Source organism: Antechinus flavipes, chromosome 2, assembly GCF_016432865.1.
Source record: "Antechinus flavipes isolate AdamAnt ecotype Samford, QLD, Australia chromosome 2, AdamAnt_v2, whole genome shotgun sequence".
NCBI lineage: Eukaryota > Metazoa > Chordata > Mammalia > Dasyuromorphia > Dasyuridae > Antechinus > Antechinus flavipes.
The window spans coordinates 685,672,835-685,688,739 of NC_067399.1; the positions used below are offsets into that span (position 1 = coordinate 685,672,835).

At 39.6% G+C, this 15,905-nt stretch overlaps 1 protein-coding gene across 1 annotated transcript; it reads right to left on the minus strand.

The window, feature by feature from the left end:
- Positions 1-852: 852 nt before the first annotated feature.
- Positions 853-15,506, minus strand: LOC127552248 (zinc finger protein ZFP2-like). The gene is made up of 6 exons (XM_051982839.1): positions 15,306-15,506; positions 14,302-14,384; positions 9,873-11,119; positions 6,482-6,608; positions 5,721-5,816; positions 853-1,874 (listed from the first exon to the last, which is right to left on the minus strand). The coding sequence occupies exons 2-6, from the start codon at positions 14,336-14,338 to the stop codon at positions 1,354-1,356; spliced, it is 2,028 nt and encodes a 675-aa protein (XP_051838799.1). The 5' UTR covers positions 14,339-14,384; positions 15,306-15,506; the 3' UTR covers positions 853-1,353.
- Positions 15,507-15,905: the final 399 nt, after the last annotated feature.

Below are 15,905 nucleotides of genomic sequence, written 5' to 3' on the forward strand. Positions count from 1 at the left end.
CTCCTTTTATAGTTGAAAAAATCCCCATCAATCTGTGGGGAAGAGACATCTTACAACAGTTAGGATTAAAAATGAGTACTTCGGTTTTTTAAGCAGGGCTGCTGTTGAAGGCCTGCCAACACTTTCACCTGTTCCTATCCAATGGAAAACTGATACACCAGTGTAGATAGAACAGTGGCCCTTAGGTAGCGATAAAATTCAGGCCTTATTAGATATAGTACAGGAGCAGCTTGACCAAGGACACTTATAACCTTCTCTAAGTCCTTGGAATTCCCCAGTATTTGTTGTAAGAAAGAAATCTGGGAAATGGAGGATGTTGACTGATTTGAGAAAAGTAAATGAACAAATGGAAACTATGGAACTTTTCAGCCTGGACTTCTGTCTCCTACTCAGTTGCCTAGAGAGTGGCAATTTTGGGTTATAGCTATTGAGGATTGTTTCTATTCTATCCCTCTAGATAAGGAGGATATGAAAAGATTTGCCTTTTCAGTGCCCAGTGTTAACTTAGCTGAACCCTATAAAAGATATGAATGGACAGTTTCACCACAGAGAATGAAAAATAGTCCTACTATGTGCCAAATGTATGTGGTTGCTATTCTTACTCCAGTAAAAGTTATGTTGTTACATTACATGGATGATATCTTGGGATGTGCACCTGAGGAGCAAATGTTAGAAGCATGTCTACAAAAGACCATAGAAACAGTAAGGAACTACAAATTGCACATAGCCACAGAAAAAATTCAAAGACATGTTCCTTTTCAATATCTAGGATATGAAGTATATCCTAAGGTATTCACAGTACAAAAGCTTTAATAACAGAGAAGCTAAACACTTTAAATAACTTTCAGAAACTGATAGGAGATATATATTTAAGCCTAATACAGGACGCATCCAGTGTATATTGATTGCAACCATTATATGACATTTTAAGGAGATACTGCTTTAAAATCACATCAGCTTATAAAAGAATACCAAGCTATAATAAAAATAAATAAATTTTAAAAAATCAAGAGACTTTGAGACAGATTGAACTGGCTTTATCCAATGTGGTTGAAAGAGTCACTCAAAAACCCTTGGAAATATCAGTTTTTTGCTACAAAAAGAGGCACCACAGCAGTTCTTCATCAAGGAAATTGTGATAGAAGGGATACAAGGAATCTGATAGACTTCTGTAGACTGATCTCTCCCAATGTTATCTACCAAATTCATTTTCCTCCTTACTTTAATGCATTTACATTTCCTCACAAATCTGGCAAAAACCAATCAGTATTTTCTACCAAACCCTTTCCATATTCATTATTTATATAATATTTCTCTCCAGTGTGGCTGATCTAACGTCCAATAAAACTTCCCTTAAAAACCCTTTCCACATTGGTTACATTCATAAGGTTTCTCCCCAGCATGGCTTCTTTGATGTTTACTAAGATTTCCCTTTTGTCTAAAAGTCTTTCCACATTGGTTACATTGATAAGGTTTCTCTCCACTGTGGATTCTCTGATGTACAGTAAGATCTCCCTTTTGTCTAAAAGCCTTTCCACACTGGTTACATTGATAAGGTTTCTCCCCAGTGTGGATTCTCTGATGTCCAGTAAGAGTTTTCCTTTCAGTAAAAGCCTTTCCACACTGGTTACACTCATAAGGTTTCTCTCCAGTATGGATTCTCTGGTGTACTGTAAGGGTTCCCTTTTTCCTAAAACCCTTTCCACATTGATTACACTCATAAGGTTTCTTGCCATTGTGGATTTTCTCATGCGGAGCACAGATTTCTGTCCAGGTAAAATCACAGGGACTTATGGATGGTGGCCTGTGAGGTTCTACCACAGAAAGGCTTATCTCCTCTGTAGTATCCTTCATTTCAGGTCTGATCTTCTGCTCTGAAAAAACAATCAACAACAAACAATAAAATAGATACTACACACACATATATATCCTCTTCCCTCCATCACCAGAACAGAATCTTAGTTATTTTCTATTTCCCCAGGCAAAGAGAAAAATGGTTTTTTTTCCTTTTTTATTAAAACTTTTTATTTTCAAAATATATTCATAGATCATTTTCAACATTCACTCTTGCAAAACTTTGTGTTCCAAATTTTTTTCTCCCTTACTTCCCCCATCCTCCTCTTCCGGATGGCAAGTAATCCAATGTATGTTAAATGTGTGAAATTCTTCTATACACCCACAATTTTTATGCTGCACAAGAAAAATCAGATCAAAAAGGGAAAAAATGAGAAAGAAAACCAAATGCAAGCAAACTAAAAAAAAAAAATAGGTGAAATTCTAGGTTGTGATGCTTACTCAATCGTCCATAGTCCTCTCTCCACTACAGAAAGGGCTGTTACGAACATTTTTGCATATATACGTAAAGGGCTGAAACTCTTGTGTTGATATACCGAGGTCGGACAACTGAGCACTTAAGGCTAACTACCGATTGGACAATACTCCATTAGCATATGCTTGGAAAATGGCCCTTCCTACTATTCTGTGCTATCTCAATAAATGGTGTATACAGAGAATTGCAGGAGGGCCTAGGGATTGGAATAAGACTAGCCAGGGTCACTTTTAATGGTAGAACAAGAGAGGAGAGGCCATGGAAATCCTGTATCCATTCCCTTCATTTCTATCCCTAAAGACCAAGAATAAAGATCAAGGACTTTTGCTTATCCTTACTCTGGCTGATTCTAAGGTGTCCAGATTGGTAACTCGGTCTTCACACATGTAGCTCCTTTTCCATCCTTAATCATCTCTTTAGGATACAGATTTAGTAGATACAGCTGGATTAGAAGGTATACACAGGGTGACAGCCTTCGGGCTTAGTTCCATATTTTTCTCCAGAGTGACTGGATCAGTTCACAACCCGAACAATGTATTAGTCTCCCAATTTTCCCACATCCCATCCAACATTCATCATTGGCTGTTATCTTAGCCAATCAGAGATGTACAATGGTAACTCAGAATTGTCTTAATTCACATTTCTCTGACCAATAGTGATTTAAAACATTTTTTAATAGAACTAGAAATGGTTTTTATTTTTCATCTTAAAACCGTTCAAATCCTTAGACCATTTGTGAATTGGAGATGGCTTGTATTGTTATAAATCAGTCAATTCAGAGAAAAACCTTAAATGGGTGGAATCAATCACTTAAAAATCCCATTACCTCGCATCCCAAGGAGGATTAATTTTATTTATTTATTTTTTTATTTTTTAGCTGAACAATTTGGGGGCAAGTGACTTGCCTAGAGTCACACATCAGAAAGTCTTAAGTGTCTGAGATCTAATTTGAACTCAGGTTCTCATCATTTAATGGCTGGTGCTCTATCCGCTGTACCACCAAGCTGCCCCAAGGATTTAATTCTAATAAACTTTATGCTCAGATATATTGAATTCTCACAGTAAACCAGGGACAACACAGAAGGAATTTTCATCCTCACTATGGGCACAACTCAGACCATCAGCTCAGAAGGGTTGAATGACTTAACCCAAATCCCAGCAGCATGACTGGAAATTGGGCAGGCTCTGTCTATAGTATTTGACAAATTATCTTCATTCTCAATTTTTCCCTTTCCCATTCATTGTCTGCACTTGCAACTTATCACTTTCAATTTTTTTTTCTGATATATTATTTGAATACTAACCCTACTGAGGTTTCTATGTATTTCATCTGAGGAATATGTGATTTTGGTCTAATGCTTTTTTTCTTTGAAATAATTACTGCTTATTTGTTTTTAAATATTTATTATCACATGCCCCTGCATATTCTTTAACAAAACCCAATTTTTAAAAATTGCAGGAAATCATGCATACATGAGATGCATGAGAATACATGCATCCAGAAAACGGAGTTAATCATCCTGTGGCATAGAAGGGCAGAGCAAGCTATTGCACCTTTCTCCTTTAAAAGTTCAAAAAAACCCTTGAAGGATTGAGACAATGATCCAAGGGATTTGATCCCAAAATGTGCCAGTGCTGTTTTAAGTGGCAAATTATCCTTTGGGCAACAAGTATGCGCTTATATCCACCTTTTCAACTATATTTCTCAGTGACTTAAAACAGTCAGGAACATGCTGTTTGGGGGTTTATGGGGAGCTTCCCTCAAACTCTGACAGTTGATAAGTGCCACAGATTTTTCCAGATTTGTAGTTTGACACCAAATTATTTCCAGAATTCCAGGAAGGTTGGACATTCATGAACAAAGGGCCAAAGGCCTGTAAAGGCCCTCAGTGGCTCTCTCCCTGCACCAGAGCAGTTCCTCATTGCTGGGTTCCCGAGATCACATCTCCTCAAACCTGTAATCACCAGATCAAGACAGTTTCTGGTTCTATACTCTTGCCCCAGTGCTGGCAGCCTACTTAAAAACCAATCACCAGGAATGCCCAGTCCAGGCCATCCTGAAATCCCCATGGGAGGCCACAACCCTTCCACAAAAAGAGCTCTAAAGAGCCACTCATTGACATACTGAGGTGGTCTTTTAATTTGAACTTATTCTTGTTTACATTTCTCTTCTTCCATGTGGCAGTTTCTCAAGGGATTTGGTTGGCAACGTAGGTTAAATGTCCAGTAGAGTGTCAGGGAGATAAGCTACATTACAAGTGGTAATAAAAATAAAAAAAATCTGAAGATATTCTATTCTTTCAAATGATGTATTTGTGAATTAAACATTATTAAAAAAAAAACAAAAAACAAGAAAACGACATAATGTAAGATTTGAAATTGACTTTTGAGTACATTGCTATTTAAAGCAATACTTGTCAGGAGCCAATGGAAATACAGCTCATTTTAATGGTAATTAGTAAGTAATTTCAAGTGTTAGCATTTAAAGAAATGCGATTCCACCTCTCAAGGGGAGCGTGGTCATGTTTCCTTCCACTGCCCACCTCATACACATGTGACCGTTTTCATCACATCCGTTTCAGAATCAGTATAGAGCTGAGGGTACAAGGGAAAAAGTGTGAACAGGGTCTTCAATTAGCAAGACTTGAGTGTTCATCCCACCTCAGCAACTAGCTAGTCAACTTACAAGACCTCTGTTTGCCTCAGTTTCTTTATCTATAAAAAGGGCGCAATAATGGCACCCAAGTTCTAAGATTCTCATTACGATAAAATGAGACAAAACTGACACATTCCATGACCCAGCAAGTGCGGTATAAATGCTAGGGATGGTATTTCATTCTGACCATCATCTCTCCAATTTTATTCTCCTTCTTAAACCATCATTACCTTAATTACTTAGTGATTTAGGGAGGCACCAATTTATCTGGCCCACAGAGGGTTTCTACAGACTTACTAGTGCACTGTCTGCCCAGGTGTCTGTGACCTCCAGGAGAGCAGGGGAAGTCCCTTGTCTCTCTTTATGTTCCTGGGGCACAGCCCAGGGCCTGGCTTATAGCAGGCACTTAAAAGTTTGCTGACTTGGAGAAGTTCTAAGAACTGGCTCCTCTGGGACAACCTGATCCCCTTTTGGCACTTTCAGGAGAATTGCATTGCCCCAAAGTGCAAACAATGCCTGCTTATAGGATCCCACATAATCATGGGAAGGGACCTACAAGGCCATGGAGTCCTCCCACTCATTTTATAAATGAGAAACTAAGATTCAGTGACTGGCAGAGGAGAATCTGAGAAACAATATCAAGGCTGGTCTTTCTCACCCAAAGCCAGTATTTCCTTCAGAGTAACTCCCAAAAGTCAGTAGTACTGCTCATATCCCATCTTTCACCTCACTCACCTGGAGAGCAGCTCCTCAGGCCTTCTTCATCCAGCTTCCAGGGGGCTTCCCTCTGCTTAAAATAAGAGATCACATCTTCTCTGGGAACAGGAAGACCTGGGCATGGAAATTAGGGAGGGATGAAAGAAGAAAGCTTGAAATTTAGTTCTCTCTAGGGAATGAGGAGAGGATCCAGAGCTGCTCCACTGAGATTCACAACATTATATTGAAACATATGAGTATAGTACTTGTAATGCAAGAAATCTAGGACAGGCTTTGTCCCATCATCCTGTTGTACACCTTTTTTAATGAAACAGCCAAATGCTCTTCCCCCCTCCCCCTCCTGTTGTCCTATTAGGTTCCATTCTGGTAGAAGGTTCTAACTCCATATCTAGATAAAAAGTATTATTGGGTCTGAAGTAAAATTATGCCATATATGTTTCCATTAGTTCTTTATCTGGATGCAAATCACATCTTTCTACATTTGTGCTTTATTATTAATTTGGGTAGTTAGAATAAATAGAATAACTTATTTGCTGGAAGTTTTTCTTAAACAGTATTTTTGTTAATGTATTGTAAAGAAAGCACAAGGACCATCACACAATAGGTGAAAAGACACCGGCAGTTTTCTATCACACAAGGCAGACATACAGAAGGACTGTTGCTTAGACACAGCAGACCAGCACTTTCTCCCTCCTAATACATTCCCCAACCCTGTAACCAAAGAAATGAAGTTAAGCCCTTTGACGGCAGATTCAAAGTTAGCCAGGAAATACCCATACCTAGAGAGAGCAGGTTCCGAGCATTCTCCAGCATGACCTCCTTGTACAACTCCCTCTGAGGAGGGTCCAAGAGGCCCCACTCCTCCTGGGTGAAGTCCACAGCCACATCCCTGAATGTCACCAAGTCCTAAAGCACCAAAGTCATGAGATGTAGAGCTGAAAGTCACTTCAGAATTCAAGAATTCAACCAACTCTCCCTAATTTACAGGAGAAAACTGAAGCAGAGAAAGGATTTGCTCAAAGCTCATGGCATTTCTGAGGGTCAGCGTCAGGAACCTGTAAGTACGATCATTAAGAGACTTACTGAGTTTTTAGAAAAGCATTTTACAGAATTAGTTGGAACAAAGTGATGAAATGTCTTATTATTGAATGTATTTCAATTTAATGTTGACTTTATCCTTATATTAGCTTGTTATATAGTTATATAGTTATAGTTATATAGTTTCGCACTCTTGCCCCAGTGCTGGCAGCCTACTTGAAAACCTAAGAGAGGCCATCCTGAAATCCCCATGGGAGGCCACAACCCTTCCACAAAAAGAGCCCTAAAGAGCCACTCATGGAGACTTACATAAACTGATGCTGAGTGAGATGAGCAGAACCAGGAGATCATTATATACCTCAACAACGATACTGTTTGAGGATGTATTCTGATGGAAGTGGACCTCTTCGAGAAAGAGAGCCTTAATTGATCAAAGATGGACAGAAGCAGCTACACCCAAAGAAAGAACACTGGGAAACGAATGTAAACTGCTTGCATTTTTGTTTTTCTTCCCGGGTTATTTATACCTTCTAAATTCAATTCTCCCTGTGCAACAAGAAAACTGTTTGGTTCTGCACACATATATTGTATCTAGGATATACTGCAACCCATTCAACATGCTTGCCATTTGGGGGAGGGGGTGGAGGGAGGGAGGGGAAAAATCGGAACAGAAGTAAATGCAAGATATAATGCTGTAAAAAATTACCCTGGCATGGGTTCTATCAATAAAAAGTTATTTAAAAAAAAAAAAAAACAAAAACAAAGAGCCACCCATTGACATGCTGAATGGTCTTTTAATTTGAACTTATCCTTGTAACAATATATATCTTCACAAATCCCTGTATCCAGTGCCTCCTTCCCACCCAGACCTCTTCCTACCCTTCTTGGACCTCTGGTCTTTTGTTTAATTGATAAAATGAGGCTATAGAAAAGTGAGATTCTGCCATGGCAACTCTTTCCAAAAAAAGAAAAAAAGAGAATAGACAGGGAATAAAAATATACAAACGTGAAGGGCAGCCCAGAGGAAATGAAGTTAACAACAATTAAGTCAAAAAATCTGCCCTTGCTGAAGGGAAATAAGCAGGGACATAGAAAAGCAAAGGATGGGAGCTCTCAGGGAAGGACACAACTGGTTAAAAATAAAGGACACTCTCGTGAAGGAAATGGTCAAAGAGAACTGGTAACTTCTGGACAAAAAAAAATGAAAATCCAATGGAAAGAATCCCCAGCTCCCCCACAGAAAAACCAAACTCAAATCCAGAGTCCAAAAACCAAACCCATGGTTACAAAGTGCCAGGCTGGTTGTAGTCACCTTTAACAATTCAATTCAGAAGCACAAAGTCCTACCAGACTTCAGGAGAAATACCTTCTCATACCCTAGAAATGACTGACTTTGGAATAATGGCAGACTAATGCAAACCAAGGAGATAAGGGCAAGGAATGGAACAATAGGTTCCAGAGAGCCCTGGAGCTGAGATGGGGCCCAGGGTGACCTAGCCTGCAGAGGGGAGCTTAACAATAAGGGGCAAAATGTGCACATCATACAGTAAAGATTCCAGTAGGAAGACAGAAAAGTGGTCAGATAGGGAGGGGGAAAGCCAGGGGAAAGCCAAGTCCTAAAAAACTAAGAGAAGAGAGGACCCTGAAGGAGAGAGAGCCATCAGGATTGTCAAAAGCTGGAGAACAATCAAGAAAATCAGGGATTGGGGAGATAAGATCCATGGACTTGGAAAGAGAAGACCACCTGAGGAGTCAGAGAGGAAGCTGGAAAGATTGAGGAAGGGGGCGAGACTTTGAAGGATTGGTGGATATTCTTATAGGACATAAGGGTCTTCACCCTGATGCTTGCGGGTTTAGTGTCTGAAAAGGCTACTTGTCTTTGGGTTAGGGGGAGCTGCATTCCTAGGGGGAACTAGCACTGGGAGGGGCAGGAGAGCATGAAGAAAGGGTTGAAATTTCTAGGAGAATGTTGAAGAAAAATAAAAGGAGAAAAAGAAAGGGTAAATATCAGGGGGCAAAGTTCCCTACAATGGAGCAGTGTTCTCTCTGACCCTGCAGTGACCCACAGGATTCTGAAAGGAAGACACCATGGAAAGGAGGAATCAGTGGGACTGGCCTAGAAGCAATGGCAGAAATGACCTACAGGGCAGAGCTCAGAAGGTTAACTTGGAGCCTTTGATGCTAGGAAGTGTACAGGAAAAAACAAAGACCAGAGGAAGAGAGGAGCTGTAGATGAGAGAATGAGAATCTAGACAAGACAGACAGGGAAGAGGGATAGTAAGGAGGAGAGAAATCCTTATGGGAAAGGGGAAGAAAAATGGAGAAAATCTAAAAACCAATGGACAGCAAGAGAAGAAGGGGAATCTACAAGAGAATTTAAAGAGAAAAAAGGAATAAAGAAATGTAGATTGAGAGGAATGCCGAACAGATGAATTAATCTCTGAGGAAACTAGAGGTAAAAGACTTATTTATGGCATCTTCTAAATATGAAACATTTACAAAACGGCCAGGGCAAGGGAACAGAAATCTTAGAATCTGCCATGGCAAACCTCCTGAAAGAAAAAAAAAAAAGAAAGAGAATAGTGAAGGACTGGAAATACTCAAAAAGGGAAGGGCAACCTAGAAGAAGTGAAGTAAAAAACAACATTTTAAAAAATGGCCCCTTGCTTAAATAATGTGCATTCTATTCTAAGACAGCAAGTATACCCTAAAGATCATGGATCTTCCAGAAAACACATAACGAGGGAAAATGGACTCAAGGATAAAGAAAACAATCCAAAAAGAATTGGCCAAAACTTCTAAAGAGAGAAAAACTGAAATTACAAGAGAAAGAATTCAGAGATCACTCACAGAAGAATTAAACAAAACAAAACAAAAAAGCCATGGCTCCAGATTACAAGTCCAGTAGCAGTTACATTGAACAATTCAATTTAGAAGCACAAAGTTCTACAAGTCATGAGGAGAAAGACCTTCTCATACAAGGGATCTGGCTGACTTCTGTAGACTGATCCCTCCCAATGTTCTCTACCAAATTCATTTTCCTCATTATTTTATTGGCTTTACATTTCCTCACAAATCTGGCAAGAACCAATCAGAAATTACTACAAAATTGTTTCCATATTGATTACTTACATAACATTTCTCTCCATTGTGGCTTCTCTGATGTTCATAAAGACTTCTCTTAACTGTAAAAGTCTCTCCGTATTGGTTATATTCATAAGGCTTCTCTGCCATATCGATTCTTAGATGTACAGTAAGAGATTCCCTTTGTCTAAAAGTCTTTCCACACTGGATACATTGATAAGGCTTCTCCCCTGTGTGGATTCTCTGGTGTACAGTAAGTGATTCCTTATAGCTGAAAGTCTTTCCACACTGGTTACATTCATAAGGTTTCTCCCCAGTGTGGATTCTCTGATGTACAGTAAGATCTCCCTTTTGTATAAAAGCCTTTCCACACTGGTTACATTCATAAGGTTTCTCCCCAGTGTGGATTCTCTGATGTATAGTAAGAGATTCTTTTGTTGTAAAAGCCTTTCCACACTGGTTACATTCATAAGGTTTCTCCCCAGTGTGGATTCTCTGATGTACAGTAAGTGATTTCTTATAGCTGAAAGTCTTTCCACACTGGCTACATTCATAAGGTTTCTCTCCAGTGTGGATTCTTTGATGTAAAGTGAGAGATTGTTGTTGTCTAAAAGCCTTTCCACACTGATTACATTCATAAGGTTTCTCCCCAGTGTGGATTCTCTGATGTCCATAAAGACTTCTCTTATATCTAAAAGTCTTTCCGCATTGGTTACATTCATAAGGCTTCTCCCCAGTGTGGGTTCTCTGATGTACATTAAGAGCTCCCCTTTTTCTAAAAGCCTTTCCACACTGGTTACATTCATAAGGTTTCTCCCCAGTGTGGATTCTCTGATGTTCAGTAAGAGTTTGTCTTTTTATAAAAGCCTTTCCACACTGGTTACACTCATAAGGTTTCTCCTCAGAGTGGATTCTCTGATGTATAGTAAGAGCTCTCCTTTTTTTAAAACCCTTTCCACACTGGTTACATTCATAAGGTTTCTCCCCAGAGTGGATTCTCTGATGTTCAGTAAGAGTTTGTCTTTTTATAAAAGCCTTTCCACACTGGTTACACTCATAAGGTTTTTCTTCAAAGTGGATTCTCTGATGTATAGTAAGAGCTCTCCTTTTTCTAAAACTCTTTCCACATTGGTTACATTCATAAGATTTCTTGCTAGTGTGGATTTTCTCATGTGTAGCACAGATTTCTCTCCAAGTAAAGTCATAGGGACTTAGGGATCTTGGCCTGTGAAGTTCTATCACAGAAAGGTTTATGTCCTCAGTAGTGTCCTTCATTTCAAGTCTGATCTCTTGCTCTGAAAAAACAACCAAGAACAAACAGTAAGACAGACACTGTACACACATATACATTAATATCCCCTTGACCCCATCAGCAGAACACAAATTCAGTTATTTTTTATTTAAAAAGGCAAAGAGAAAAATCTTTGGTTTCTTTCTTTTACTAAATTTTTTTTTTCAAAATATATGCATACATAATTTTCAACATTCGCCTTTGCAATATTCTGTGTTACAAATTTTCTTCTCCCTTCCTTACCCCACCCCACCTCTCCTTTATATGGCAGGTAATCCAATATATATTAAACATGCACAATTCTTCTATACATATTTCCACAATTTTTATGCTACATAAGAATAATCAGATCAAAAAGGGAAAAAATAAGAAAGAAAATCAAATGCAAGCAAATTACTAAAAATAATATGTAAACTACTAGATTGTGATGCTTACTCAATTCCCTTAATCTTCTCTCCACTATAGAAAGGGCTGCTACAAACATTTTTGCACATGTGGATTCTTTTCCCTCCTTTATCATCTCTTTGGTATACAGGCTCAGTAGAGACACTGCTGGATCAAAGGTATTCAAATTGTGATAGCACTTTGGGCGTAGTTCCATTTTGTTCTCCAGAATGATTGGATCAGTTCACAACTCCACCAACAATGTATCAGGGTCCCAGTTTTCCCCCATCCCCTTCAACATTCATCATTATCTTTCCCTGTTGTCTTAGGCAATCTGTAAGATTTGGGTACCTCAGAGTTGTCTTAATTTACATTTCTCTGACCAATAGTGATTTAGAGCATTTTTTCATAGGACTAGAAATTATTTTTATTTTTTCAACTGAAAACTGTTCAAATCCTTTGACCATTTATCGATTGAAGCATGGCTTATATTCTTATAAATTTCAGTCAATTCAAAGAGAAAAGTCTTAAATGGGCATAATCAATCACTTAAAAATCCCATTAGCTCACATCCCAAGAAGGAGTTAATTTCTAATGACCTTCATGCACAACTGCATTGGATTCTCACAGTAAACCTGGGACACCACAGAAAGTACCTTCATTCTCACTACTTGGAAGAAGATAGGAAATATTGGAAAATAGGAACATGATCTGGGCATAAAGGATGATGCCATAAACCAATTAGGAAAACAAAGGATAATTTATCTATCAGATCTTTCCAGAAGGGAGGAATTTATGCTCAAGGAAGAACTAGTTAACATTATCAAAGGCAAAATAGACAACTTTGATTACATGAAATTAAAAAGGTTTTGCACAAACAAAACCAACAGAAACAAGATCAAGAGGGAATTAGAAAGCTGGGAAAAAATCTGTATGGCCAGGATATCTGTTAAAGGTCTCATTAAAGGTCTCATTTCTAAGATATATAAAGAACAGTTTCAAATTTATAAGAATACAAGTCATTACTTTCTTGCTACATGGTCAAAGGATATGAACAGACAATTTTTAGATGAGGAAATTAAAACCATTTATAATTATATGAAAAAATGCTCTAAATCACTATTGATAAGAGAAATGCAAATTACAACTCTGAGGTACCACCTCACATCTCTCAGATTGGCTAAGATTACAGAAAAAGATAATGATAAATATTAGAGGGGATGTGGAAAAGTGGGGCACCAATGCATTGTTGGGGGACGTCTGAAATGATCCAACTATTGTGGAGAGTAATTTGGAACTATGTCCAAAGGGCTATCAAACTGTGCATACCCTTTGATCTCTATAGACTCTTTATCCCAAAGACATCTTCAAAAAGGGACAAGGACCCACATAAGCAAAGATGTTTGCAGCAGCTCTTTTTGTCGTAACACAGAGTGGAAAAGGAATGGATGCTCATGAACTGGGGAATGGCTGAATAAATTGTGGTACATGAAGCTTATGGACTATTATTGCTCTAAACAATTGATGAACAAGCTGATTATAGAAAGGCATGGCAATGTTTACTTGAACTGATGCTGCATGAAACAAGTGCAACCAGGTATACATTGTGCACAATAACAGCCAGGATGTACAATGGTCAACCAGAAAAGGATTGGTTCTTCTCAGTAGTTCAGTGATCCCCGAGTAATCCCAAGAGACTTTGTTTATATATAAATATCAAAAATTTACCTTCAAAATATATGCATAGATAATTTTTCAACATTAACCCTTGCAAAACCTTGTCTTCCAATTTAACTTCCCCTTCCTCCAGCCTGTCCCCTAGATGGCAAGTAATCCAATATATGTTAAACATGGGAGAAATATACGTTAAATCATCTATATGCATATTTATGTATACAATTATCTTGCTGCATAAGAAAAATCAGATCAAACAAGAGAAAAAATGAGAAAGAAAGTAAAATGCAAGCAAACAGTGAAGCAAAGAATGAAAATGCTATGTTGTGAACTACACTCAGTTCCTACACTCCTCTCCTTGGGTGCAAATGGCTCTCTTCATCACAAGATAATTGGAACTGGCCTGAATCATCTCATTGAAGAGAGCCACTTGCATCAGAACTGATCATTGTATAATCTTCTTGTTGCCCTGTACAATAATCTCCTGGTTCTGCTCATTTCACTTAGCCTCAGTTCATGTAAGACTCTCTAGGCTTCTTTGAAATCATCCTGCTGATCCTTTCTTATAGAATAATAATATTCCAAAACATTCATATGTCATAACTTTTTCAGCCATTACCCCACTGAGGGGCATCCACTCATTTGCCAGTTTCTTGCCACTACAGAAAGAGCTGCCACAAACATTTTTCCACATGTGGGTCTCTTTCCCTAAGCAAATCAACACATGCTATGTTCACCTCTTTTTTCTGTAATTTTTTTTCTCTCCCATGGTTTTTTCCTTTTCCTCTGAATTTTCTTTCCCAACATGATTCATAAAAAAATGTATATTATACTGTAACCTATTCAACATGTAAAGGACTGCTTGCCATCTGGGGGAGGGGGTGGAGGGAGGGAGGGAGGGAGGGGAAAAATCAGAACAGAAGTGAATGCAAGGGATAATGCTGTAAAAAATTACCCTGGCATGTGTTCTATCAATAAAAAGTTATTTTAAAAAAATGTATATTAAAAATAAATCCACTACAATAAAAAAAAAAATTCAAGTCTTTCTCCCTCAAACCTAACATTTACTTCATAGTAACTCCTAGAAGCCTTTTGTAACATTCATATCCCTGCTGTCACCTCACTCACCTGGAGAGCAGCTCCTCAGGCCTTCTTGGTCCAGCATTCAGATTGTTTCCCTTTGCTTAAATAAGAGATCACATCTTTGGGAACTGGAAGCCGGGGCATGGAAATCAGGCAAGCATGAAGGAGAGAAGCTTGAAATTTAGTTCTCCTTAGGTAATGGGTTGAGGATCCAGGGCTGCTCCACTCTGAGATTCATCACATTATATTGAAACATGAGTCTATGGTCACCTGCTAAGTACTTTTAATGCAAGAAAGCCAAAATAGTGTTTGTCACATCATGCTGTTGTTTTTTAGAGAAAGAGTCAAATGCTCTTCCCCGAACCTATTCTGCGATTAGCTTCCTTTCTGGTAGAAGTTTCTAACTCCGTAACTGGATAAAAAGGGCTATTGGGCCTCGCAGCCTCCAGCTTTAATCTTAACACACCTGCTTCATAGAACAGATCCATTCCCTAGTTTCCATCAGAGCCTCTAAAGGGTAACAGCTGAATCTGGGAAAGCGGGAAGCCTGTGTCCCGAGGTCTACCTGGGAGCTGGGGAGGACTGCGGGGACGCCCTGGTGGAGTCGGGGCTGGGAGTCGCTAAAAGGAAAGTGCAGACAAGGAGCCACAAGTCTGGGACCGACAGGAACCAGCCTAAGGAGGGTTCATTTAAAGGGGCCGGGAAAGAGCTTTGGTCTCTGGGTCCACGGTGCGCTCCTGGCAGGAGGAATGAGGGGACTGAGGATTGTGGTCTTAAAGAGGATCTAAATCAATAAGCAAGAAGTGGGGACAGAGAGAGACTGGACTCCTGGGTCCTGATCAGAAGGCTGAAATCAGGACTCTCTGACAAAGTCTTCAATCTGGGCAAAGGGAGCCAGAAAGTTGGACAGCTCATCCAGCAGCGAGACTTAAGGGGGTGCTCCCGGCAGACCGGAAGGACACCCTCGAAGAGGTGAAGGAGGAGGGGACCCAGTTGCCGGGGTAGCCATCGGACACTAGCAAGTATGGGTGACGCTGATTCCGACCTACCTGGGTGATGCACTCACGAGGTTCTGGTTTCCAGAAGACAAAGCCATAAGCGTTCCGCGGGAAGGGAGGACGACCCAAGGGGCACACAGCCAGATCACAGCTCCAAGACTTCCGGCTTCCCTCCAACCTCTTCTGGGAGGGTCTTCCTGGTCTTCAGAGCTCCGCCCTGTCTATCCTTCAGAAGGATGGAGCCTTCTGCGGGCCCAGGACTGCAGGCCCCGCCCCCGGCCCAATGATCTCTTCCACTTCCAACTCCTCCCCAGCTTCCCCTCTCCCTCCAATACCCTTTTCCCAGATCTTCACCCTCTCTGATGTGCTTCTTTAAGTCCTCATTGGAACACCTTCCATCATTCTTCTTGGGTCACAGACTCATCTACATTTGGGTTTTTACACTTAGCCAGCTTTGACATCTTGTTTTCCCACTTTATCTTTTAATCTTCCTGTCACCATACTACCTTTTTATGGTCTACTTCTTTTTGGGGTGTGTGTGTGTGTGTGTGTGTGTGTGTATTTTTTCATTCTATTTCTTGACTTCTAAAATTCATATAAGTTGAGATGAGATCCTGGGGTAGGGGGACACTTTCCCAAGCTTCATGCCAT